The 27,476-nt window shown below is 49.0% G+C and overlaps 1 protein-coding gene across 5 annotated transcripts in view; it reads left to right on the top strand.

Moving 5' to 3' along the window:
- Window positions 1–27,476, top strand: part of BOC (BOC cell adhesion associated, oncogene regulated) — a 79,471-nt gene that overhangs the window by 46,110 nt on the left and 5,885 nt on the right. For 4 of the 5 annotated variants that reach the window (XM_060098944.1, XM_060098948.1, XM_060098945.1 and 1 more), the window contains 11 exons: window positions 9,407–9,553; window positions 11,372–11,515; window positions 11,849–12,142; window positions 12,500–12,772; window positions 13,839–14,146; window positions 17,528–17,690; window positions 18,096–18,206; window positions 18,576–18,782; window positions 20,041–20,222; window positions 26,475–26,580; window positions 26,846–26,968. In XM_060098944.1, coding sequence (XP_059954927.1) covers window positions 9,407–9,553; window positions 11,372–11,515; window positions 11,849–12,142; window positions 12,500–12,772; window positions 13,839–14,146; window positions 17,528–17,690; window positions 18,096–18,206; window positions 18,576–18,782; window positions 20,041–20,222; window positions 26,475–26,580; window positions 26,846–26,968 — 2,058 coding nt within the window. The remainder of the gene's footprint in view (window positions 1–9,406; window positions 9,554–11,371; window positions 11,516–11,848; window positions 12,143–12,499; window positions 12,773–13,838; window positions 14,147–17,527; window positions 17,691–18,095; window positions 18,207–18,575; window positions 18,783–20,040; window positions 20,223–26,474; window positions 26,581–26,845; window positions 26,969–27,476) is intronic. The other variant, XM_060098946.1, reaches the window with a different exon arrangement.

Consider the following 27,476-nt stretch of genomic DNA (forward strand, 5'->3'; position numbering starts at 1 on the left):
TGCTTCATTTTTGGGGACTGCGCTCCTTTTCTACTTAAAAACATTGAAAAGGCACCACAGAGTAAGACTCAGGCTGCAGCGTGACACTTAAGCCTCCCTCTCAGCCCTACCTCCTCCCACTCTAGACCCAGCAACCCTGCCATTTCCTCAGCTAGTCTTGCACTGGGTTTTTTGGGGGGTTTTTTTGTTTGTTTTTTTGCGGTACACGGGCCTCCCACTGTTGTGGTCTCTCCCGTTGCAGGGCACAGGCTCCGGACACGCAGGCTCAGCGGCCACGGCTCACGGGCCCAGCCGCTCCGCGGCATGTGGGATCTTCCCGGACCGGGGCACGAACCCGTGTCCCCTGCATCGGCAGGCGGACTCTCAACCACTGCGCCACCAGGGAAGCCCTGGTTTTTGAAATGGTGCTCCGTCCGCCTGTAACAACCTCCTTTCCGTTCCCAGAGAGTTGCCACCTCCCTTGGGTTAGTCAATTCCTTCTCGGTTTTCAAGATTCAAGTATCTTCTCCTCTAAGAATCTTTTCTTGACCCCCTCGACCCCCCACGTCTGGAGTGGGGTCCCCTCTTCCCGGCTCCCTGCCATCCCGAGTTTACTTCTCTAGACCTCTCCTGCCACCGTCTCTTAGCCCTTCACCTCTGTGACCGCCACACTGCTGCACAAAGGGCCTGGCACAGGCTAGGCCTTCGGTGAATGTCTAGGGAGAGGCAGACTCCCAGATAAGATGTGTTTGAAGTCTAGAAGTTCAGAAAGGGCGTGCCGAAGGTGAACAAAGATTTCTTCACCAGATTATGACATAGTAAAAATTTTGAGGAAGTAAACAAAAAGGATGGAGCAACATCTTGGGATATAAACAGGCTGAAAATACAAATAGGTTCAGGAAGCATTTAGAAAAATTTATGGACGTCAGAAGCATGAAGCATTTTTAGAGGAAACTCTGGAACGTTTGAAGGGAGACGCCAGTGGAAGTGGCTCCACGTCCTACCAGGCGCCTCACGGGACACTGTCAGAGAGGGTGGGCAGACGACATGGGTAGTCATTACTGCTTTTAGGACTGTGTAGTTCCCAGGTGCGTGGAGGGGAAAGTGAGAACCACTGTGGGTCCCACGGCCTTCAGACTGTGCCCCTGCCTCTCCCACCTAGAATTCGGTTTGTAAAGGCCACGCTGAAGGGTTCATGTCCATTGTTCCTCCGAACGCCTCTGTCTTCTCTCCTCTCTCTCTTCCTGTGCAGGCCGCCAGCCTGCCAAAGGCCATGCCAGGAACCAGCTCTGGCTCTGATGAGTCCAGACCACCGGGATTCACATTAATTTTCCCATTGCTAAGTTTCTAGTTTATATTTGGTTGATCAGAGAAATATGTGTGATGTGGGTTGCTGGCAAGTCAATCTTTTTTTTCCTTCTTCTCTCTTTCCCCAGTGTGTGTTTTCAAACCATTTTATTCCTTCGTCTAGTCCAAAAGAAACTCCCCAGTTCTGCTAGCCAGCCCTCCTTCACGGCAGCGCTGGAGTCAAATAAATGGGATGGTCTACAGACATCTTCTCTGTTCATCTGGCTGCCAGACTCAGCGGAGAAATGGCTCCCACCCTTGATTTGGTTTCAAGGATTAATAACATTTCTCATTCTCATATGTCTTTTTAAATATATATATATATATTTTTTTAATTGGTTCAAGCCAAGAAATTCCTGAAGCATTAGGCCAGTTTACTGCAAATCATTTAATGACATTGCAAACTAGGTTCTTTTTATTTTCCTCCTCCTTCCTCACGCACCCCTCCTTTTATGCCCTCTGTCCTGTCCTGCCCGCCTCCAGTCTTGACTCTGACCTTCTGCTCTCCTCCCTCTGACTCTTCATCTCTTCCCCGTCCTCAGCTTTCTCCCACTGCTCCAATCTAGGTGCACACCCCACCTTAACTCGAAAGAAAAGAAAGAAACACAGGATTTAACAACTAATATGTTTGGCATCTGCCAAGGTTTTTTTCTCCCCCATAGAAACTTCTTATTTAAATAAAAGAGAGCATGCCTTGCTTTCATCAGAAAGTGTGTGTGAGAAATTTCATGTCACGTTTCCATGGCTGTCAGGAGATGGCTCTGGAGCCCAAATTATGCAATTGAACAGGCAGAAAAAAAGCCTGAAGAGAGCAAATGTATTTGTCCGCTCTTCCAGCCTGCAAAGGGAGGGTTAGTCACTCCACCAACCCCCTTTCTAAGTTGCTCTGGAGATCGAGGTAACCTGACTGAGGCTGGAATGCTGGTGAAGGTGGCGGGGACTACGCCTGGGGACACCCCTCTTTCAAATTGTTGTACCCTGCCTTGTGTGTTGTTTTAACTGTCTTTTCTATTAGAGTAAAGCTCCTGTGGTTAGGAACTATGTCTTTATCTTCTTGGTATCTTTGCAGCTTCTGGCTGGCTGAGTGAATGAATCAGTGGTGTCTGGAGGGATGGTATTGTGCCAGATGCCAACTGCAGAATATGCAGATTTTGCCCAGCCTTGTGGGCTGCAGTTGGGTTTGACTTCAGTGGTCTGTGTGCCAGGGCTATGGACTAGTAATAGGCTTAGTCACTACCCAGAATGCGTGGCGTCTGAGAGGCCTGCCCATCCCACAGTAAACCCCATCCACTCACCAGGATCCAGGCAGTCCCACCTCTAACAGGAACACCGTCAGGATCCAGCCTCCACTCCGCTTCTGCAGTCCATCACCAGGGTTTTCCACTTGTAGCGCACTTCCTTTCAGAGGCTTGACCCTGGGGTCGTGCCAGGCCATGGCTCCTCAGGTGACTTGGAGATCAAGTCGTGCTGTGATTCTCTGCCCATCCGCGAAGCAGTTCAGGGCACTGGAGAGCCCCTGCATTGCGAGAGCCCACACAGGGAGGCAAGGCCTAGGACCCTTCACCTGCTCAGACAGCGCCTCCAAGTCCATTGGTAGAGCGGTGAGCCCCGGGCTCATGGATCTACTTCCTTTGCACCTTTGCTGCCTTTCAAAACGTGCAGGGATGGGCCACAGGGTCAGCATGTCACTGGGGTACTCCATGAGGCAAGCTCTTTCTATGCTTTGTAACACTGGCCGTAGACGCAGCAAACCAGCACAGGGGCAAGTTGAGGCCTGGCGGCCAGGACAGTTGGGGGGTAGAATGATCGGTCAGCCTAGAAACTTGTCGACGGCCACGAGGCTGCTGAGCCACCCGGCAGCGTTGCCAAGTGAGCCCAATTCAGTCGCCTCACGATCTGGTGGATCCCATCCAAGCCTCGGCAGATGCGTGCAGGCTTGTCCTGTGCTCCCTGAGAACAGGCAGGAGGGTAGGACGGGACTGACTAGGTACGAGAACTGCCTGGATGCGTTGAAAGCCGGAATGTGTTTTTAATCGCTCAGCAGCGCTCAGGGAGATGGCGATGTTGGTAAATCCAGGCAGCCTCCACCTGAAGGCACCGTCTTACCTGACTTCTTTCTTAAACAGAAGCGAACTTTAATTTTCAGCCTAAGGGAGGACTCAGGGAGAAGACGATCAAATAAGGAAACTCCCTGAAAGTAAAAGTTAGGTTTGTTGATTACACTGGGGGCATTTTGCTGAGGCACAGTGTACAACGTAACAGGACAGGTGGAGTCTATAAAAATTGGAGGATGAGCCTACAATCAAGATTTGACAGTTTTGTGTTATGAGAATGAACAGACATACAATGAATATTGTCATTTAATTCATAGATCTACTGAGCCTTTTATTCATAAAGGAAGGATCCAGGCTAGAAGGTGGAGAGAAAGAAACTCAAAAGGGGCCCAAGGTGAAACCTGTCAATTTGTGGTTTCGCATATGATCCTGGTGATGGCAGCCACACCCCGACATGCCTCGGAAAGTTTTTATTTTCCTTCTTTTTTCCCCACAGCCAAGAAGGTAGGAGCCTGATGTACCCTGTAAATGTGAAGAGGAAGCTCAGAGCATATTGCATGATTTGTGTCTGAACAGACCCCTGTAATCTGTGTATCCAAGGCTCCTACGGAAGTGATATATCAGAAGATATATGTTCCGTTAAGAAATTGAGTGCTTAGAAGGCAAGGAACTGGGCAGGGTTCCATATGGAGCCTGAGATGTTATGGGCTTTCTCAGAAAGCACGAAGTTCTGTGACACATAAGGAAGGTCCATAAACCCAGAGATGGCCTCAAAGACCAGGGCTTCTGACCTGTTGAGAGCTGAGAAACAGGAGTGAGCCTACTGGCATTTGATTAGTGCCGACAAGTTAATAAAATAGTTGGAAGAATACACAAAGAGGGGATGCAAAAGAAGGGTCTGAGGGAAGGTAAGAGGATTAAAGCTGCAAAAACATTCCTCTAATGGATTTCTCAAACACACCAGCCAACAGGCAAGGGCAGGTGTCCTGTCAAGCCATTTCCCCCAGGAAACCTGATCCGTCGTTCTGCAGCGAGGCCTGAGGCCTGCTAACCCCATTTGTAGCGGAAGGGCCTGCCCCCTTATTCCCAGCGAGGCGCTCTGAGCAGCCCAGGGACTCGCCAGGAAACTGGCTTTGCAGACAAAGGGGCCTGAGAACAGGCTGCTTTCCTTCATATGCAGCCAACTAGATCTCCCTGCATCTGCCTCTCATCTGGTGGCTGATTAGGCTGTTATTGATCACAAAGCCTCTGCCCCTGCCTGGCCTCCTTCCTGCCCAAAACTGCTAGAAAAGGGGGTGCTCTGATTTTCAGATCGTCCATCACTTCATTACTCTGCCTTTGATCCCTTTTTAGTGAAACTCAACTTTTGCTCCAGCAGCCAAATTGGGAGCATTTGTCTAGTGAAGCAACAGCTAAAGCTTAAGCTTTGGTGGGGGGACAGGGCCAAGGACCCAACTGCTGCTTATTTGTTTTGAAGCCAGGAGGCTCGCCTGCCAGTCGGCCCTTGTGGGGAGCTGGAAGCCCAGCTGGGGTGTCCTGGGTCCTGCCCGCATGGGCTGTCGTGCACATGTTGGCATCAGAACAGAGGGGCCGTCTGCCGCATGGCTGACCAGCGCCCCCGCTCTCGCACACCCAGCTTGCTGTCTCCAGGGCAGCAGTGGATTGTCAGAGCGTGCACAAGGCACCGAGAGAGGGGCTTAAGGGGGAGTGCATAGTGTTATCTAGTGTTGGGGCACTGAGGTGGGTGCATGGAGGACAGCGTGCTCTGCGCACGGATAAGACCTCAGTTACAATTGGGCAGAAGCCAAGGGCTAAGCTGGAGATGGCGTTCTGATCCCAGACACCTTTCAGTTGCTCACATCTTTCTTGCAAAATGATCTGTTAGGCTTAAGTACATTCTTGCTTGAGGCAGATTTTCTTAGAATGAGGTAAAGGAGGAGGGTGAAACAAAAACTCAGAAACTCTTGGTGGAGTAGTTTTTAGATTTATTAGAGCGTGCATGAGAGTGCTTCTCAGTGACTGAGGAATTTTCCAGGTGCCCCTGAGCTCACAATCGCTCACAGCTCACTGTGGGGAGCCTCCTGACTTGGCAGGTCGGGCACACCCTGTGCTGAGGAGGGTTAAGGCCTTTACATTGCTGGGAAAGCAGATAGCAACATCCAGCTAGAACACACTGAGCACAGGCAGACCACCCTTCCCACAGTCCATACCCTCCTTCTCTCTGGGAGAAAACACATCCGCTCTCTTGGCTGAGAGGCTCAGCCAAGACTGGGCTACATATTTTGTGGGGCTCAGTGCAGAGTGAAAGTCTTCCAAGCGCAGGGCCCGGCACAGCTGCACAGTGTGCATGCCCACCAAGCTGGCCTTGGGCACAGCCTTCCAAACTAGTCACTCAACAAGGACTAAATGAGCATGGTGCATCCTGAAGATGGTGCAGTGGGGCTTGGGGCGGGGGCATGGAGTGCAAAATTAATAGGTTGCCCGCTAGGAATTTGCAATTTAGTTTGGGTTGGTTATCACCAACACAAAATTAAATAATGATGAGATAATTCTTTAAAGCCCAGAAGGCCCGGCACCCACCCAAAGGAAGGAATCCATGAGAGAGCTCACCTTGACTCCCAGGAACCACTGGTTCAGCCTGGAAAGCAAAATGGGGCCATAGAGATGAATCAGGCATTCTGTCATTGTTTTTGCCACACTACTTGGTCAACAGCATGTATTTCTTCTAGTGTATTTTTCATTTCAGTTATTCTTCAACTGATTGGTTGTTCTTTATATTTTCTAATTCTTAGTTTAAAACGTCTTGTGATTTCTTGCTCTGTGCATCCATTCTTTTCCCAAGTTCTTGGATCATCTTTACGATCATTACTCAGAACTTTTTCTCTGGTAGATTGCCTATCTCCACATCACTCAGTTGTTCTTCTGGGGTTTTATCTTGTTCCTTTATCTGGAACATATTCCTCTGTCGTGTCATTTTGTCTAAACTTCTATTTGTATTTTTATGTATGTGGGAGGTTAGTTATGTTTCTCAGCTTTGGAGAAGTGACCCTCAGTAGGGGATGTCCTATGTATCCCAGCAGTACACTCCCCTCTCGTCACCTGGTGGCCAGGGACCAGCTGGTCCCAGGGTAGGTCCAGACCTGTGTTTTTGGACTCAGTTCCGCAGGCTATGTGACTGTTTTTCTTGCTTCTGGTGTCTGCCCCCCCGGTGGGTGAGGCTGGTCTAGAGACTTGTGCAGGCTTCCTGGTGGGAGGTGCCAGTGCCTGCCCACTGGTGGGTGGAATTGGGTCTCGGCCATCTGGTGGGCAGGGCTGTGTCAAGGAGCGTGTTTAGAGGTGGCTGTGTGCTCAGGAAGTCTTTAGGCGGCCTGTCTGTTGATGGGTGGGACTGTGTTCCTGCCCCGTTGGTTGTTTGGCAGAGGTGTGCCAGCACTGGAGCCTGCAGGCTGTTGGGTGGGGTCAGGTCTTGGTGCTAATGACCCAAGCAAGATGTCAGCCTTCAGATGAGTAATCCGGATACGTTCGCTGCCAGCTTGTATGTCCCAAGAAGGAGCCACAGCTACCCCCTGCCTCCCCAGGAGACCCTCCAAGACCAGCAGGTAGGTCTGGCCAAGGCTCCTATGAAGTCACTGCTTTTGCCCTGGGTCCCAGTGCACACAAGACCTGTGTGTGTCCTCTAAGAGTGGATCTCTGTTTCCCCCAGTCCTGTGGAGCTCCTGTGATCAAGCCCCACTGACCTTCAAAGCCAAATGTTCTGGGGTCTCCTCCTCTTGATGCCAGACCCCCAAGCTGGGGAGCCTGACATGGGACTCAGAACTCTCTCTTGTTCCCGTGGGAGAACTTCTGTGATATAGTTATTCTCCAGTTTGTGGGTTGCCCACCTTGGGGTATGGGATTTGATTATATCTCAAGTGAGCCCCTACTACCATCTTGTTGTGGTTCCTTCTCTGTCTCTGGATGTAGAATATGTTTTTTTGGTAGGTTCCAGTCTTTTCTACTGATGGCTCTTCAGCAGTTAGTTGTGATTCTGGTGTGCTCGTGGGAGGAGGTGAGCTCAAGGTCTTCTACTCTGCCGCTCTGTCCCGACCGACAGCATGTATTTCTTATTCCACATTTATTACACCTATTTTACCTCTTTCCTGTGACCCTGGAAGTAATCACTCAAGAAACATTCTATTTTCAAAATATCCAAACTTAGATAAAGGTTGGCCACACTTGGATAAAAGGTTCATGGACAATTTGTTGTGCTAAGCCCTTGAGCTCATACTAGAGACCCAACTCAACTATGAAATTTGAGTTCAGAGGCAACATGCATGGGCATCTTGTACCTGACTTGAGTGGCCCAGCTCCAAGGTAGTCACTCATTGGTCATTCAGCATTCACTGAGCATCTACTTGCGCCAGGTACTGGTTAGGTTCAGAGGACATATACATGAAGAAGACTTGGTCCCTGCCCCTAAAAAGTTCACAGTTGAATATTGGAATCAAGGGGACAGTGATCCTTTCACAGAAATAAAAGGGCTTTGCTGCCCTGCTCTGGCTTGGCTTGACTAAGAACTTCTTGAAAGTTCCATTAAATGGGAAACCTCTTGACCTCACTGAGTGCCTTGATCACTGAGCTCTCCTCTGGCGACAGTAGTTTGTTTTTGGTGATTAGCTCCTGTCTTCTGTGCGAAACCCGATTCCCACCGCTCCTTTTGCCTTGTCTGGGAACCAACCACACAGGCAGGTGGAGTCTTGCCGTGAACTGCAGTTACACTGCGATGGTATCAGTTCTCAGCCGATCAGAATGTGGTGTGGTCAGCACTCAGAGATGGTGCCTCCAGGGCTTTCTGAGTACCTTTGTGGAGAGAGTGTCTGGGTAAATATTTTCATCTCTCTTATCTTATTCTCTATTAGTTTTATTTCCTCTCTTAAATTCAGCCACAATCCTGAAAACCAAATTTGGAATGCGGTTTTGTTGCACAAATGGCCCATTTTGTTCAGCAACAGCAGTGATTTGGCTCAAAGAGAGTTTTGTTGTTTGGACCTTTGGATTGTTTAGGAAACATCCTGCTTTGGTTCCAGATGGATCTCCATCCTCTCCAGTTTAAATCCCAGTCTTCCTGCCCCTGAGCTAAGTCAGGAGAGACTGCAGCCTCGTGTCAGGACCCTCGGCTCGCCCGCATTCCACTGCCATTAAGCCACACTGGGGACATCCCGCTTTGCCTTAGAAAATCCTTCAGGCATCCACAGATCCCCATCCTTAGCCCTGAGAAAGAATTAGCCATGACATGACATGGAGTCGGCTTTCTGAATCTGCAGGTGGAAAATCCGAGGATACGGCAGGCCGACTGTAATCGTTGTCCAGCACAATTTTATATAAGGGACTTGAGTATCCGCCGATTTTAGTATCCACTGGGGTACCTGGAACCAATCCCCGAGGATACTGGGGAGGACTGCATAGCTCCTGGGTAGCAGAAATCAGCCTTCTGGTTGTAACCACCGTTAGCAATTGAGCAGACTCTCGGGCCTTTCACTTTTCACTGTGGATGTCTGAGGAGAAGGCGATTCTTGATTGAACTGGAAAACAGACAAAAGCATTCTCTATCGTTGTTCCTTTTAGTCTCCACGAGCTGTGCCGGGACATCTGTGCCTTGACTATGCCCCATTTCCAGCCAGGCTCAGTGGGGCCGATGGGCCTAGCCAACTTGCCCCCCATGTCAGTGTAACAAAAGAGGCTGGTCTGCGTCACAGGCACCACTTCATGGAATTCTCTGCACCCCGCCCCCTCAACTTATATACGCCCAGCTGAGCTCCCCATGCAGCGACGCGGGCCACACACTCCCTCCTGTAAACTCCTCTAGACACCAAAAGGTTGGAGCAAGGACTCGGAGCACCCCCAGAGCACCCCGAGTGTGTGAGCTTCTTGCAGCTGTTGATTGTGACTAAAGAAAGACACTGAGGCACAAGCCCACCCTGGAATGTGGCCCTGTCTGCCTCTCTCCTGCATCGAGGCCCAACCGGCCCCTTCCCTTCTCTCCACAGATCTCCAGGACTTCAAGTTAGACGTGCAGCATGTGATTGAAGTGGATGAGGGGAACACGGCGGTCATCGCCTGTCACCTTCCTGAGAGCCACCCAAAAGCCCAGGTCCGATACAGCGTCAAACACGAGTGGCTGGAGGCCTCCAGAGGTGAGCGAGCAAGCAGGAGCCCAGCGGCTGGGGCCAGGAGGGAAGCTGGCCGTCTCTGCAGGGCTTCCCAAACCCCCGTCCCCATGCTCGTGAGCTGTCTTCTGCCCTGATATTTAGCCCCGCGGGATCCTGAAGGGACTGGCCTCTGTTGTGGAGGTCCCCTGAACCTGTCGCGAGGAATCTCTTCATCCTTTGAGGCCCTGGCAGATGCTGCTGAGCTGCTGCCATTGGATGAGGGCTGAGACTCTCCCTGTGCAGGCTCCCTGCCACCAGGCATACACAGGAGGGCTGCCTGACGGACCAGACATTCCTGGAGCTGTGGGGTTCCCTGGTGGGAGACAGGGGCTCTTCCCCGCACAGCAGAGCAGTCTTTAGTGGAACTTGAAATATTCCCTCTCCCCATCTTCCTGGTAACGCAACCATCTCAACAGTCACAGCTTCCTGCTAAGTGGACGTGACAGCTGGTCCAGCGGCGACCAAGCTTTTGTCCACAGAGTGCCAGCGGGGAGAGAAGCTCTCTCTCAAGGCCAAGTCAGCTACTTTCCACAACTTACCTGCACTCAAGGCCAAGTAGACCCTATGACTGGACCCGACACTTCAAAATGTGTACCTTTTTAAATGTCCTAGAGATTTAAAAATATCTTTGTTAGCTTTCTGGTTATGAAAGGGGAGTATATGTTTACTATAGAAAACACAAAAAACTTTTTTTTTTTTAAGGGTAAAAAGCCTAATTCTGCCACTCAGAAATAACCGGAGACTGAGAAGAATATGAATGTCTACTGTCCCTAGCAGAAGCCTGGCAGTAGCCCCTAGAGAAGGCCTGCCCATCCCACAAGAGTCGAGGGCTTTTTCCTTTCCATCTGGCATTTGCCTAATCAGCTCACACCTGGGGCGGCCCAGTGACAGGCAGGTACCAGACTCAATGAGCCTAGACTGCAGGGACATCCAGATTGCCAAGGGCAGGCCCCCAGGAAGCTCAAAGCTGATGACCAGTGCTTTGCCTGCCAGGAAGCTAAACACCAACCCAGTCACCAAGTGTACTGTGAGTCGCTGTGAATCTGTCTCCTGTGGAAAGAAGCTGAACTCAGCCCCGGGACCCCACCCCCATGGCACCCCTGGTCCAGAAGCAGACAGAGCCTAGCAGGCCAGTGATGCAGGGGGAAGGGCTTCAGTGGTATTCATGGAGAAGGGTGGGGCTTGGGGGTTAGAATATCCCTCCCTGGCTGCAGAAATTCAACGGTGAGATGGCTCAGAACTGTGACCATGACAGAGACTGATGGGAAATTCTGAGGTCAATTCCCTCCTTCCTGGTGGCTTGCAGGAATGATCAGCTCATCTCCCCTGAATGCAGCACGGGCCTCTCAGTCCTTACAAATGGCTCTGAAGCAGCACACATCATGCTGTTTCACAAATGAGGAACCAGGATCTGAGAGGTTAATTAACTTGCCCAAGATCACACAGTTAGTATGCGGCCATCCAGAGCTTGAGTCCAGGTCTGACAGATCCCAAATCCTGCCCCCTTTCCATGGCACCCAAGCTCCCTTAAAAGTTATAAAATGCTCTTCCACAGACCTGTGTATGAACTTGGGATGGTGGTGGGGTGTCATCCAGCCAGTCTGGAGGCTGGTTGGTTAGTGTCACTTCCGACACTTGCGCCCCACTAGGTGTGAGGTTTTATGGGGAGAATAGCATTTTCAGTTTGGGCTTGTTGGAATTCAGATATACAACTTCTGACTTGGGCCCTACCTGCCCCTGACCTTTGCGGGAGCTGCTGAGTGCAGTATTCTGGGCCCAAATTCATCCCTGTCCTCTCTTCAGATAACTACCTGATCATGCCGTCGGGGAACCTCCAGATTGTGAACGCCAGCCAGGAGGACGAGGGGATGTACAAGTGCGCTGCCTACAACCCAGTGACCCAGGAAGTGAAAACCTCGGGCACCAGTGACAGGCTGCGCGTGCGCCGTAAGGGGAGGGTCTCACTGATGGGGGGGGGGCTGGGGCCGGCGGGGCATCCGGCACGCGTGGTGCTGATGCCACTGCTCCACTGCTATCTCATTTCTTCCTCGTGACAGCTCTCTGCAGGAGGACCTCGGTTCCCCTAAGGCAACCAGAGCCCAAGGGAATTAGTATGTTGCCCCACTTGACAGAGGTCATAAGCCCCTGAAGAGCTGTTGGATTCCAAATCCACAGTCTCCAGGCTGCCCCCTGGGGCTGGGCCACCTGAGGCAGGCGGAGGGGATCCTCTGCACCCAGTCCTGGTCCTACACGCTGTCCTTCCTCTCCTTGCCCCTCCAGGCTCCACTGCTGAGGCTGCCCGCATCATCTACCCGCCAGAGGCCCAGACGATCGTTGTCACCAAAGGCCAGAGTCTCATCCTGGAGTGTGTGGCCGGTGGGATCCCACCCCCGAGGGTCACCTGGGCCAAGGATGGGTCCAGTGTCGCCAGCTACAACAAGACACGTTTCCTGCTGAGCAACCTCCTCATTGACACCACCAGCGAGGAGGACTCTGGGACCTACCGCTGCATGGCTGACAACGGGGTTGGGGATCCCGGGGCCGCGGTCATCCTCTACAACGTCCAGGTGTTCGGTGAGTGTCTTCTGTAGTCCTTCTCCTCCTCGGCCTTCTCTTATCTGCACGGCCTCTCTAGAAGCTCATAAGCTGAGGCTCAGACAGGGTCACGTGCCTTGTGAGAGGTCATGGGCCAAGTGAGTGATGGAGGAGAACTGAGAGAGTGGGAGGCCTTGGATCCCAGGGGCCAGGGTGCAGGGGCCCGGTTGCCCTTCCCTGTCAAGGCTCTGATGGAGGCGACATGGGACCTTTTCTCTCTCTACCAACGTCATGGGGAAGGAGGGAGCCTTGCCCAACAGCAGTCCCCTCCCCAGCCTGTCTGGGCCTGGATGGAAGGGCTCAGCCTTTCTTACCTCCGCTCTGGTTTCCTGGCAGAACCCCCCGAGGTCACCATGGAGCTGTCCCAGCTGGTCATCCCTTGGGGCCAGAGCGCCAAGCTCACCTGTGAGGTGCGAGGGAACCCCCCGCCCTCCGTGCTGTGGCTGAGGAACGCCGTGCCCCTCACCTCCAGCCAGCGCCTCCGACTGTCCCGTAGGGCCCTGCGGGTGGTCAGTGTAGGGCCCGAGGATGAAGGCGTCTACCAGTGCATGGCCGAGAATGAAGTCGGGAGCGCCCACGCTGTGGTCCAGCTGAGGACCGCCAGGCCGGGTGAGTGCAGCCCAAGGGTCTGAGATTCCAGCTGAACATTTATAGAACCCTTTTCTCAAATGGAATCCAGCTTAAAACCCCAGTATATAAAATAAATAAAAGTGGCTTTTCGTTGTAAGTTTAAATTGACATTGACTTCCTAATAAGTCAGAAGTGCAGATTTTCAGTAGTGCAGATGACCCATTTAAATACTGTATTAAAAAAAAAAAAACATTTTAAATTGGTTTGCAGAACCTGTGGCTTCCTAGAGTTCCGTGGAACCCAGCTGGACAGCCACTGGTCTAGCACAAAGAAAACCACCTCTGTCTTTCTTAGTTTGATTCCTTTCAGTTGACATCTACGTGGATTGAGCAGTTGCTATTTGCTCAGCACTGGGCTAGGCAATGAGGGGGATGCAGAGAGCCTACTTTTCCTAGGGAGGAGATAAAACTTACCGCAGAATCAACTGGAGAAAAATACAGCAAGGAGTAAGGCTGTCTCGTCTTTATCAGGAGCCAGCCTCCTGCGCAGGAGGTCAGGTAGCAGAAGCTAGTGTTGGCGGAGTCTGTGGACGCTTCCTGAAGGAGGAGCGGCCCCTCCTGCCTCTGAGAGTCTCAGACGTATTTACATGCACAGTTCACACCTCCAGGTCCCCTCAGTGGAGCAGGGAGAGACCCACACTGTCCCATGGTGTGGATCCCACAGTGGAGGGGACACGTCCCCACACCCGCACCGAATGTGAGAAAAAGGATTCAGGCTCCTGCACCTCAGGAGCACATTGAGATGGTTCGCTCAGACGCACCTGGTGCAGACACAGGAAAACAAGCCGGCGGCGAGAAGCCCAGGCAGGGGCGTCCGGCTGCCTTTCCCTGTGGCCAGGCTGGGGCACAGCCCTCTACCCCCACGGAGCCTGGCTGTGTGTCCAGTGGGCTGATGGTCACCTCACGTCCTGAGCCAGGGGCTCTTCCTGCCCTGGCAGCCCTTCGCTCTGACGTCTCCCTGTTCTCTCCGTGGAGACAACAGCTCAGCAGGTGGCCGGGGCACTAAGAGCTCTTCCTTACCTTCTCCTTCCTGCTCTGTCCTCCAGGCACCACCCTGCGGCCATGGCGGGATGCTAAGCCGGCCACTGCCACGCCTCCTGTGCCCCCGCCCGGACCCGGAAGCCCTGCGCAGATGCCAAAGGGCCACCCAGGGGTCCTGAGGCCTCCGGCGTCGGCGCAGCCAGCGCCCTTGCCGTGCCTGGGAGAGCAGGGGCAGGCGGCCCCCGCCGAGGCGCCTGTCATCCTCAGCTCGCCCCGCACCTCCAAGACTGACTCGTACGAGCTGGTGTGGCGGCCTCGGCACGAGGGCAGCGGCTGGGCACCGATCCTCTACTATGTGGTGAAACACCGCAAGGTATGGTGTCTGGCGTTACGCCTACCTCCCGCTGAGGCGGGGCAGGGGCCTCCGCCCGCTGGCCACCTCCCCTTGAGCTCCTGAAGCCTGGATGAGTCGTCTCCACTGCTGATCGTGACCTTCTGATCCCTGCGGCGAGCTTTCCCACCACCTCCCGGGAAGCTGGTTGTGAGATGGGCATCTGGGGCCCTAAGAGGCCCGGGAAGAAGCCGTGGGTGTGCTTCCAGGTCTGAGCCTCGCGCACCAGCTTCCAGTCCCGAGGAGAGTTCATAGGCTCCCGAGTGACCACCCCCGTCCTCCCCTCTGCCGTTTGTTGTTGATGTTTTGTTTTGTTTTGAATCTAAGTAAGCTCTGCTGGTGCATACCTGCAGGAACCCGGGCGTGGCAAGCTAGCTCTAGAGCCAGGAAAACAAATATCTGTGAGCAAGTGTTTTCTCTGAGGGCTACAAAATACCGCCTCAGTTCTCAGGATTCCTCCTGGCTCAGGTTTGACAAGCAGGCCTTTGAGCTAAAAGCACATCGTGCTGTTCAGACCTCAGCTATTTCTCCTTGGCAGAAGGAAGTCTGTCCAGGTGGATGTGTTGGGAGCTCTCGGAGAGACCCGGGGACAGAGCTGGGCTGGCCCCCCCTCTTAGACACTCTGCCCTCCGAGGCAGGACGCGGCCCCCAGGCTGCCACCCCCGTTGAGGGCTGCACTCTCACCTGCTGTGACCCCTCAGGGGAGAAGGACATGAAATTCCCCTTAAGAAAATATCCTTGAAAACATTTCTGTTTATCCCAGGTGCATGCTGGTTTTTTTCCTAAGGCCATTAGACGGTAGAAAATTATTGTTCTTAATGGATTTTTTAAAATCTTATTTGGTAAGTAATAATGTATCATAAATGCCAGGTTTTATTATGCATTTCTTTAGTTGCTAACAAAAGCGCCATGGGCACCTGGTAGAAAATACGGAAAATAGAGGAATGCGGAACGAAAAGCATTTGTCAACTTGCCTCCCTCTCCAAAAAGAAACAAAACCAGCGAAACTCAGTGAAAGGTGCCGCCTGTGCAGAAGCTGTGCCCCTGCTCCGGACCCCAATGGTCCCGTCGTTCTGGTCTTCCTCTTAACATGCTCTCCGAGGAGACCTCCAGGCAGGACAGGTCCACAGAGGCACCTAAGGCAAAGCCGCCTCCTAGGTGGGGGTCGAGAGGGGGCAGTTTCTAATTAACCCTCATAGGCAGCCAGCAAAGGGGGTGGATGAGTTTTTAACAAAAAGCAGTGTTGTTCAGCCCAGGTTATGGGGCAGGGCTGGTCCTAATCCTCACTTCCCCGTGTAACTGGACACCTCGATCGCAGAGTTGGAGACAAAGATCAGGGCAGGCCAAATGCTCGTGGTCCCCAGGAGGCAAGAACCAGCATGAGAGCAAGAATAATATTTTTCGGGCCAATAGGTGGCCATGAAACGGCCTCACCAAGAGGCAGGCTGGCAAAGGCCACTCGAGGTGATCCGGAAACGCCAGGCTGAGGCCGCATTCACCCTCTCAGTATGCGTGACAGTGACTAATTACCGTTCCATTTCTTATTTTCATTTCTGAGCCCGGTGGAAGTGAGGCCAGCGCTAGGAAGCAGAGGGAGAAAAGGGGCACAGGGGAAGTGAGAGGACAGTGCCCCGCTGGGTCTGGCTTCTGTTAGGCTCTGGCCCGTGGGGCACTTGGAGCTGTTAGGTGGACATTGCCAAGGCACAATTATGTCTTGAAAGCAGTTTCATTCTTGAGGGACTAACGTGTCTTCAAGATCATCACACAAGAAAGGGTTTTGAAAGCAAAAATCAGCATTTGGGTTGTGTTTTTTCAGCCCCTCCCCTCTTGCTGGAGACTGGGAGTCATTCAACTCATTTTCACTTTTTCACATGCATGAAGCCAGCTTTCATTTCCTGGTGCATCTGCAGACCCTGGGCTACTGTGTTTGGGTTTCTAGCACCACTGGGGATTCTCAGTTTGTAAAAACTTCTCCCTTTGGAACAAGTCCTGGAAGCCTGACATGAATGAGCCCAGACCATCCCTGTCCCTTGAATAGTAGGTTTTGTTCTATTTTGGAATATTCTGCTTGGGGATAAGAGCTTTTCCTACCAGCTGTTTAATTCCTTCAGCAAACCACAGCTTCAGGCCCCAGCAGGCTCTGGGAGATGTGCACAGTGAGCAGTGAAGTCTGTGTCCTGAAAGGTGGGTGGGTGAGATGAAGCAACCTCTCAGCAATGCCTGTCCGGAAGCCTGGAACTCCTTTTTTTTTTTTCTTTAAAGAGCCAGGAATTTGAAGCCATTAAAGATTAATCTCTAATGGTTACAGTTCATCCACGGTTTTTAAGTTCTAAGCAAGGCCTGAGGGCAGGAGCAGGAAAAGGAGGATTGAGATCCTCACTGAGCGGAGGAAGAGGGGGGGCGGCACGTACTTGTTGGGAACCTACTGTGTGCCGGCTTCAGTGCTCCACACGTCACGTAAATCATCGGATTTAAACTTCGGAGTAACCTGAGCGGTTTTATTTGCTTCATTTTCAAAAAGAAAAGCTTAGGGATCAGAAAGATTAGGGAACTTGCTCAGGGTTACACAGCTGGTAACCTGTGTGTGGTAAGAGACAATCCAGATTTGAACCCAGGATGTTCTGGCTCCCAGACTTCCTTTCTAGGGTAGGTTACGATTATGAGCTTGATCTCTGGAGTCAAGTCAGGGTTTCTGCGCTCACTGGCAATGTGGTCTTAGACAAATCACTCATCTCTCTAAACCTTAGTCTCCGCGTTTGTGAGGTGGGAACAATATTAACACCCATCTCTTGGGCTGTCGTCGTGGAAGCGTGTTATGGTGCATACAACGTGCTTAGTCGCTGATTTGCCAGCACATAGTAAGCTCTCAAAAAATGTGGCCATTTCTATGATGCTGCTGCTTTTATCATTCTCATCATCATCTCATTAGAATTTAAACTAAAGGTACTGTGTTTGTTTGGTTTAAATAGATCAAGGAGAAAGAAAGTTAAATAGGGAGGGTTTTACACTTGATCTTAGCCAAAAGGCCGAGAAGCCATAGGGAGGTTTTTAGAAAGAGAGCGGGTCTTTGGAGAAACTCTCAGCAATGTCAGCTGGGCCTTTTGACCCTCCCCACAGAGTTTTCTTTGATGAGATCATTAGATGAGGGGTCAGGGAGCCTGACTTTATTGTCCCAGCGAGGATGGATGTCCCAGAGCCAGCAGGAACGGTCTGCCTTCTGTAGGGCCACCTCTCCCACAACCTGGCCCATTTCTCCTCCCTTCCTTCTGTCCTCTTGGGCTCAGTTCTGCTTTCCTTGCAACCTACAGCCCACCTGTAGCTCCAGGCCAAGATGTCGGTCCTTATACCAGCCACCTTCTCCAGCAGGTCACAAACTCCTCTGACGACTGGACCATCTCTGGCATTCCAGCCAGCCAGCACCGCCTGACCCTCACCAGACTCGACCCTGGGAGCTTGTATGAAGTAGAGATGGCAGCCTACAACTGTGCAGGCGAAGGCCAGACGGCCATGGTCACCTTCCGAACTGGTAAGGGTCCAATGTTGCCCCCAGCTTGGGGTTTCCATGGGCCTGAGCAGTCCTACCAGGCCAGGTGGGCATCCTGCTCACCTTGCCCCAGCTTTTCACCTTGGATTTTATCTTCCTTTCAGCTCCTGCCTCCCTCTGGTCTGCGTGCCTAGGCTGAGGTGCCACCTCGCATCAGGACAGGCACCAGCTGGCCTCTGGCGTCCCTTTGCCCCTTTCACACTCGGGGGCCACGTGCAATCCCATGGCTGTCAGGCAGAGCTGGAAATCAGACCACACTTCCAGTGTCCTCTATTATTTCCATGGTCTTGTCAGACCCCCTGGCGCAGCTTCAGGCGGAAAGGACTGTGGAAAGAGAGACCTAATGCACACTCCCTCTCATGCTGATCTCAACCCATTTCTACCCAGGACGGCGGCCCAAACCTGAAATCATGGCCAGCAAAGAGCAGCAGATCCAGAGAGATGACCCCGGAGCCAGCCCCCAGAGCAGCAGCCAGCCGGACCACGGCCGCCTGTCCCGTAAGCCCCCGGCAGCCCTGAGGGCGGAGGTGACAAGCAGTCAGAACTGGAACCAGGTCCACCGCCTCAGAAGGCTCACTGCTGCAGGTTGAACGGGGTCTTGAGTCCCAGAGTCCTTGTGACATTTTCCTGGCCTCTCCCCAATTAACCACAGCAAGGAGATATGGATTGGAGCTTTTCAAGGGCTCCTCCCAGGAGAGAGTGACCCAGAGAGCCCTAGGAAGATCTGACGCGGCCACCAGGGGGTGAGGGCTGTGGGGTGAAGCTGGCCCCCATCAGGAACAGGCCAGGTCTAGTCACATTACAACCATCTTGTCATCATGTCCTTTCCTCCTGCTTCCTTCCTCCCTTGGGTATGGTCTCCTGCAGCCCCAGAAGCTCCAGACAGGCCCACTATCTCCATGGCCTCTGAGACCTCAGTGTATGTGACTTGGATTCCACGTGGGAATGGCGGCTTCCCCATCCAGTCCTTCCGAGTGGAGTACAAGAAGCTGAAGAAAGTGGGGGACTGGATTCTGGCCACCAGCGCTATCCCTCCCTCCCGGCTCTCGGTGGAGATCACAGGCCTAGAGAAAGGTAGGGCCCTGGCCACTGCCCTCCCTGGTCCCCTGGCTGCCCCCGGCCCCCTGGAGGAGAAGGGAAGCTTTGGAGGGTCTTCTCTCTGCTTGTCGTCCACCCACCACCAGGCTCCTGTGGCCACTCTTGGTCGTGTTACCTCAGTCCCACAAGGCCTTCCTTCTCCCTCCCTCTCTCCATAGTTGGTCCCAAGCCACCTCCTGTGTGGCGCCTCCTTTTTTTTTTTATTTTAACTTTTTATCTTATATTGGAGTATAGCCGATTAACAATGGTTTGTTAGTTTCAGGTGTACAGCACAGTTATACATATATCCTTTTTCAAATTCTTTTCCCGTTTAGGTTACATAATATTTTTTTTAAAACTTTTTATTTTATATTGGAGTATAGCCGATTAACAAGGTAGTGATAGTTTCAGGTGCACAGGGAAGTGACTCAGCCATACATATACATGTATCCATTCTCCCCCAGACTCCCCTCCCATCCAGGCTGCCACATAACATGGAGCCGAGTTCCCTGTGCTATACAGCAGGTCCTTGTTGGTTATCCATTTTAAATACAGCAGTGTGTACATGTCAATCCCAAACTCCCTAACTATCCCTCCCCCGCCCCACCCTTCCCCCCTTGTCTTGTCAGTCTGTTTCTATTTTGTAAGTAAGTTCATTTGTATCATTTTTTTTTTAGATGCCACATATAAGGGATACCATATGATATTTGTCTTTCTCTGACTTACCTTCACTCAGTATGACAATCTCTAGGTCCATCCATGTTGGGGCAAATGGCATTATTTCATTCTTTTTTATGGCTGAGTAATATTCCATTGTATATAAGTACCACATCTTCTTTATCCATTCCTCTGTCAATGGACATTTAGATTGCTTCCACGTCTTGGTTATTGTAACTAGTGCTGCAGTGAACATTGGGGTGCATGTATCCTTTCGGACCATGGTTTTCTCCAGATATATGCCCAGGAGTGGGATTGCAGGATCATATGGTATAGCTCTATTTTTAGTTTTTTAAGGAACCTCCATACTGTTCTCCATAGCAGTTATACCAATTTATATTCCCACCAACAGTGCAAGAGGGTTCCCTTTTCTCTGTGTGGCTCCTTTCTAATGAGGGTAGGAGTGCTTGAGTCCTTTGGGGCTTGCTTTTGGGTAAGGGCTGCCCAAAAGATCCCTCCAGGCCCTGAGCCTGGATGGGCTGAAGGGGAGGGAGATGGTGTCTCCCAGCCCCCAGGTTCAGTGAGTTTCTCTCCCCAGGCACCTCCTACAAGTTCCGAGTCCGGGCTCTGAACATGCTGGGGGAGAGCGAGCCCAGCGCCCCCTCCCGGCCCTATGCTGTGTCAGGCTACAGCGGCCGCGTGTACGAGAGGCCCGTGGCAGGCCCTTACATCACCTTCACCGATGCCATCAACGAGACCACCATCATGCTCAAGTGGATGGTAAGTGGCCTAGCGCAGCCAGCAGTGGAAGACGGTGCTGAGCTCCATGTTGGGCGGGAGCTGGACGCTGCAGCCCGGGCAGAAAGGAATCACCTTTCTCCCTTGGCTCATCCTAGGCTGCCACCCCTTTAAGTGTTCCTCCACCTTCGTACCTGGGAACTGGGCCAGAGGGACTCAACCTCGCAATACCCAGGAAGCTTCAGAGGGGACTTAAGTCTTTGAAGAAATGACCATTTGTTTCTTGTCTCCAAAAGTTAGGGACTCCTAGGCTAAATAAAATAATGAGTGATCGCTACAGCACTGTCTAGAGAGCCTTGGGGAGATCATCAGAAATGTGTGTCAAGGTCTCCAGTGAATTTTTAATTAATTTTTATTGGAGTATGGTTGTTTTACAATGTTGTGTTAGCCTCCACTGCACAACAAAATGAATCAGCCATACACATACAGATAGCCCCTTCCTTTTGGACTTCCCTCCCATATAGGTTACCACAGTGCATTAGGTAGAGTTCCCTGTGCTATACAGTATATTCCCATCAGTTGTCTATTTTATACATAGTATCAATAATGTTTATGTGTCAATCCCAGTCTCCCAATTCCTCCCTCCCACTCCTTTCCCCCTTGGTATCCATACATTTGTTCTCTACATCTATGTCACTATTTCTATTTTGCAAATAAGATTATCTATACCATTTTTCTAGATTCCACATATATGCATTATTATACGATATTTGCTTTTCTCTGACTTAAGTTCACTCTGTATGACACTCTCTAGGTCCATCCCCATCTCTACAAATGACCCAATTTCATTCCTCTTTATGGCTGAGTAATATTCCATTGTATATATGTACCACATCTTCTTTATCCATTCCTCTGTTGATGGGCATTTAGGTTGCTTCCATGTCCTGGCTATTGTAAATAGTGCTGCTATGAACATTGGGGTGCATGTGTTTTTCTGAATTACGGTTTTCTCTGGGTATTTGCCCAGTAGTGGGATTGTTGGGTCATATGGTAATTCTATTTTTGGTTCCTTAAGAGAACTCCATACTGTTTTCTATAGTGGCCGTATTAATTTACATTCCCACCAATAGTGTATGAGAGTTCCCTTTTCTCCACACCCTCTCCAGCATTTCTTGTTTGTAGATTTTTTGATAATGGCCATTCTGACCAGTGTAAGGTGATACCTCATTGTAGTTTTGATTTGCATTTCTCTAATAATTAGTGATGTTGAGCATCTTTTCATGTGTTTGTTGGCCATCTGTATGTCTCCTTTGGAGAAATGTCTATTTAGGTCTTCTGCCCATTTTCGGATTGGGTTGTTTGTTTTTTTGATATTGAGCTGTATGAGCTGCTTGTATATTTTGGAGATTAATCCTTTGTCCATTGATTCGTTGGCAAATATTTTCTCCCATTCTGAGGGTTGTCTTTTCGTCTTGTTTATGGCTCCCTTTGCTGTGCAAAAGCTTTGAAGTTTCATTAGGTCCCATTTGTTTATTTTTGTTTTTATTTCCATTTCTCTAGGAGGTGGATCAAAAAGGATCTTGCTGTGATTGATGTCATAGAGTGTTCTGCCTATGTTTTCCTCTAAGAGTTTTACAGTGTCCAGTCTTAAATTTAGGTCTCTAATCCATTTTGAGTTTATTTTTGTGTATGGTGTTAGGGAGTGTTCTAATTTCATTCTCTTACATGTAGCTGTCCAGTTTTCCCAGCACCACTTATTGAAGAGCTGTCTTTTCTCCATTGTATATTCTTGCCTCCTTTGTCATAGATTAGGTGAGCATAAGTGCATGGGTTTATCTCTGGGCTTTCTGTCCTGTTCCATCAATCTATATTTCTGTTTTTGTGCCAGTACTATACTGTCTTGATTACCGTAGCTTTGTAGTATAGTCTGAAGTCAGGGAGCCTGATTCCTCCAGCTACATTGTTCTTAAGATTGCTTTGGCTATTTGGGGTCTTTTGTATTTCCAAACAAATTGTAAAACTTTTTGTTCTAGTTCTTTAAAAATGCCACTGGTAGTTTGATAGGGATTGCGTTGAATCTGTAGATTGCTTTGGGTAGTATAGTCATTTTCACAATATTGATTCTTCCAATCCAAGAACATGGTATATCTCTCCATCTGTTTATGTCATCTTTGATTTTTTTCATCAGTGTTTTATACTTCTCTGAGTACAGGTCTTTTGCCTCCTTAGGTAGGTTTATTCCTAGGTATTTTATTCTTTTTGTTGCAGGGGTAAATGGGATTGTTTCCTTAATTTCTCTTTCTGCCTTTGTGTTGTTAGTGTATAGGAATGCAAGAGATTTCTGTGTATTAATTTTGTATCCTGCAACTTTACCAAATTCATTGATTAGCTCTAGTAGTTTTCTGGTGGCATCTTTAGGATTTCCTATGTATAGTATCATGTCATCTGCAAACAGTGACCGTTTTACTTCTTTTCCAATTTGAATTCTTTTTATTTCTTTTTCTTCTCTGATTGCCTTGGCTAGGACTTCCAAAACTATGTTGAATAATAGTGGCGAGAGTGGACACCCTTGTCTTGTTCCTGATCTTAGAGGAAATGCTTTCAACTTTTCACCATTGAGAATGATGTTTTCTGTGGGATTGTCATATATGGCCTTTATTATGTTGAGGTAGGTTCCCTCTATACCCACTTTCTGGAGAGTTTTTTAAATCATAAATCAGTACTCAATTTTGTTGAAAGCTTTCTCTGCATCTATTGAGATGATCATATGGTTTTTATTCTTTAATTTATTAATGTGGTGTAGCACACTGATTTTGCATATATTGAAGAATCCTTGCATCCCTGAGATAAACCCCATTTGATCATGGTGTATGATCCTTTTAATGTGCTGTCAGATTCTGTTCGCTAGTATTTTGTTGAGGATTTTTGCGTCTGTGTTCATCAGTGATACTGAACGGTAGTTTTCTTGTTTTGTGATATCTTTGCCTGGTTTTGGTATCAGGGTGATGGTAGTCTCATGGAATGAGTTTGGGAGGGTTCCATCCTCTGCAATTTTTTGGAAGAGTTTGAGAAGGATAGGTGTTAACTCTTCCTCTAAATGTCTTACAGAATTCACCTGTGAAGCCATCTGATCCTGAACTTTTGTTTGTTGGAAGGTTTTTAATCACAGTTTCAATTTTATTACTCATGATTGGTCTGTTCGTATTTTCTATTTCTTCTTGGTTCAGTCTTGGAAGGTTGTACTTTTCTAAGAATTTGTCCATTTCATCCAGGTTGTCCATTTTATTGGCATATAGTTGCTTGTAGTACTGTCTTATGATCCTTTGTATTTCTGTGGTGTCAGTTGTAACTTCTTTTCATTTCTAATTTTACTGATTTGAGTCCTCTCCCTTTTTTTCTTGATGAGTCTGACTAAAGGTTTATCAATTTTGTTTATCTTCTCAAAGAACCAGCTTTTAGTTTTATCGACCTTTGCTATCGTTTCCTTCACTTCTTTTTCATTTATTTCTGCTCTGATGTTTATGATTTCTTTCCTTCTACTAACTTTGGGTTTTGTTTGTTCTTCTTTCTCTAGTTGCTTTAGGTGTAAGGTTTGGTTGTTTATTTGAGATGTTTCTTGTTTCTTGAGGTAAGGTTGTATTGCTATAAACTTCCCTTGTAGAACTGCTTTTGCTGCATCCCATAGATTTTGGGTCATCGCCTTTTCATTGTCATTTGTTTCTAGGTATTTTTTGATTTCCTCTTTACTTTCTTCAGTGACCTTGGTTATTTAGTAGCGTATTGTTTAGCCTCTATGTGTTTGTATTTTTTTACAGTTTTTTTCTCGTAATTGATTTCTAATCTCAGAGCGTTGTGATTGGAAAAGATGCTGACTACGATTTCAGTTTTCTTAAATTTACTGAGGCATGATTGGTGACCCAAGATGTGATCTATCCTGGAGAATGTTCCATGAGCACTTGAGAAGAAAATGTATTCTGCCACTTTCGGGTGGAATGTCCTATAAATATCAATTAAGCCCATCTTGTCTAATGTGTCATTTAAAGCTTGTGTTTCCTTATTTATTTTCATTTTGTATGATCTGTCCATTGGTGTAAGTGGAGGGTTAAAGTCCCCCACTATTATTGTGTTACTGTCGATTTCTCCTTTTATGGCTCTTAGCATTTGCCTTATGTATTGAGGTGCTCCTATGTTGGGAGCATAGGTATTTACAGTTGTTATATCTTCTTCTTGGATTGATCCTTTGATCATTATGTAGTGTCCTTCCTTGTCTCTTGTAATAGTCTTTATTTTAAAGTCTATCTTGTTTGACATGAGTATTGTTGCTCCAGCTTTTTTGATTCCCATTTGCATGGAATATCCTTTTCCATCCCCTCACTTTCAGTCTGTATGTGTCGCTAGGTCTGAAGTGGGTCTCTTGTAAACAGCATATATATAGGTCTTGTTTTTGTATCCATTCAGCCAGTCTGTGTCTTTTGGTTGGGGCATTTAATCCATTTACATTTAAGGTAATTATAGATATGTATGTTCCTATTCCCATTTTCTTAATTGTTTTGGGTTTATTTTTGTAGGTCTTTTTCTTTTCTTGTGTTTCCCTCCCAGAGAAGTTCCTTTAGCATTTGTTGTAGAGCTGGTTTGGTGGTGGTGAATTCTCTTAGCTTTTGCTTGTCTGTAAAGCTTTTGATTTCTCCATCGAATCTGAATGAGATCCTTGCTGGGTAGAGTAATCTTGGTTGTAGGTTTTTCCCTTTCATCACTTTAAATATGTCCTGCCATTCCCTTCTGGCCTGAAAAATTTCTGCTGAAAAATCAGCTGATAACCTTATGGGGATTCCCTTGTAGGTTATTTGTTGCTTTTCCGTTGCTGCTTTTAATATTTTTTCTTTGTACTTAAGTTTTGTTAGTTTGATTAATATGTGTCTCGGCGTGTTTCTCCTTGGGTTTATCCTGTATTGAACTCTCTGTGCTTCCTAGACTTGATTGACTATTTTTTTTCCCATGTTAGGGAAGTTTTCAACTATAATCTCTTTGAATATTTTCTTGGCCCTTTCCCTTCCTCATCTTCTTCTGGGACCCCTATAATTCGAATGTTGGTGTGTTTGATATTGTCTCAGAGGTCTCTTAGACTGTCCTCAATTCTTTTCATTCTTTTTTCTTTATTCTGTTCCTCGGCAGTTAACTCCACCATTCTGTCTTCCAGCTCACTTATTCGTTCTTCTGCCATTGATTCCTTCATATGTATTTTTCATTTCAGTTATTGTGTGGTTCATCACTGATTGTTTGTTCTTTAGTTCTTGTAGGTCCTTGTTAAATGTTTCTTGTATTTTCCCCATTCTATTTCCTAGATCTTGGATCTTTATTATCATTGCTCTGAATTCTTTTTCAGACAGCTTGCCTATTTCCTCTTCATTTATTTGGTCTTGTGGGAGTTTACCTTGCTCCTTTGTCTGCAGAGTATTTCTCTGTCATTTCATTTTGTCTAACCTACTTTGTTTATGGTCTTCTTGCTGCAGGCTGCAGGGTCGTAGTTCTTCTTGTTTCTGTTGACTGCCCCCTGGTGGATGAGGTTGGTCCAGGGGCTTGTGCAGGCTTCCTGGTGGGAGTGCCTGGTGCCTGTGCTCTATTGGGTGGAGTTGAGTCTTTTCCCTCTTTTTTTTTTTTTTTTTTTTTTTTTTTGCTGTACGCGGGCCTCCACTGTTGTGGCCTCTCCCGTTGCGGAGCACAGGCTCCAGACGCGCAGGCCCAGTGGCCATGGCTCACGGCCCCAGCCGCTCCGCGGCACGTGGGATCCTCCCAGACCAGGGCACGAACCTGTGTCCCCTGCATCGGCAGGCTGACTCTCAACCACTGCGCCACCAGGGAAGCCCGAGTCTTTTCCCTCTTGATGGACAGGGCTGTATCAGGTGGTATGTTTTGGGGTGTCTGTGAACTTAGTACAATTGTAGGCAGCCTGTCTACTGATGGATGGGCCTGTGTTCCTGTCTTGCTGGTTGTTTGGTGTGAGGTGTTTAGCACTGCAGCCTGCAGGCAGTTTTGTGGAGTTGGGTCTTGGTGTTGATACGGATACCTTCAGGAAGGTGCACGCCAATTAATATTCCCTGGGCCCAGGAATTCTCTGGTGTTCCAGCATCCTGGACTCTATGTCCCCACCCTGGAGGCCCAGGCCCAACCCCTGGTCAGGGTCTCCAGTGAGTTTTAAACTCTAGGCAAGGGTAAAATTTCCATCCACCAGTGGTTCTGCTCACACGATGATTTCTCTGCCCCATTGTCAACTTGCTTCTTCTTTCTTCCCTGTAGTATATTCCAGCAAGTAACAACAACACCCCAATCCATGGCTTTTATATCTATTACCGACCCACGGACAGTGACAATGATAGTGACTACAAGAAGGATATGGTGGAAGGTGAGAAACACCTGTGTGAGATAGTTTCCTCTGTTGGCAAGGGGCTCTAGGAGTTGGTGAAAGTAGAAAATGTGGGCTGGCCTGCCCCACATTGTTGGCTCTTTCTTGACACACTTGGGGTCATTGAGTTCATAAACCCACATGCTTTGTTCCATGGTGATGGGACAACAGGAACGTGGGTGGGCACCTAGAACATTGCCTCCAGTGGGGGCCAAGCAAGCCACATGCATAATCATCATGCTGACTCTCTCTCTGTCTTTCCCAGGGGATAGATACTGGCACTCCATCAGCCACCTGCAGCCAGAGACCTCCTATGACATTAAGATGCAGTGCTTCAACGAAGGAGGGGAGAGTGAGTTCAGCAACGTGATGATCTGTGAAACCAAAGGTGATCTCTTTGGGTTCCCTGATCTCCTCTTGCTCTCCTCCCAGCAGACTAGGGCAAAATCACTGCTCTGTGTGCCATGCTGGGTATCTCTTCTCCAGAATGACTCCTTATTTTCCAAGTATCCCCAAACTTTGTCATCTTAACCCTTCTCTTCCTTTGCCTGTGCTTCGTATTAAGTACGAGTGGGCTGCCATCATGACGGTTTCACGGAGCTTGGGAATTAACTCACACATGAACTCATGGGTTAGAACCCACTCTTAAGTTGGGAGCTTTCTATAAACACTTTATTCCTACAGTAATATTTGGTACTCACATTGGTTAGTTTACTTAATTTAACTACAACCCCATGGGAAAAGAAAGAAACTGAGCATCAGGACATGTTATACCTTGACCAAGGTCACACAGCTGGTTAGCAGTGGAGCACACTTTGGGCCAAGTTTGTCTAACTACAAGCCCAGACTCTTTCTCTGCACTAAGACACGTTAAATATATTCATATAATAACTTAA

The sequence above is a fragment of the Mesoplodon densirostris genome, chromosome 5, assembly GCF_025265405.1.
Source record: "Mesoplodon densirostris isolate mMesDen1 chromosome 5, mMesDen1 primary haplotype, whole genome shotgun sequence".
Classification (NCBI taxonomy): domain Eukaryota; kingdom Metazoa; phylum Chordata; class Mammalia; order Artiodactyla; family Ziphiidae; genus Mesoplodon; species Mesoplodon densirostris.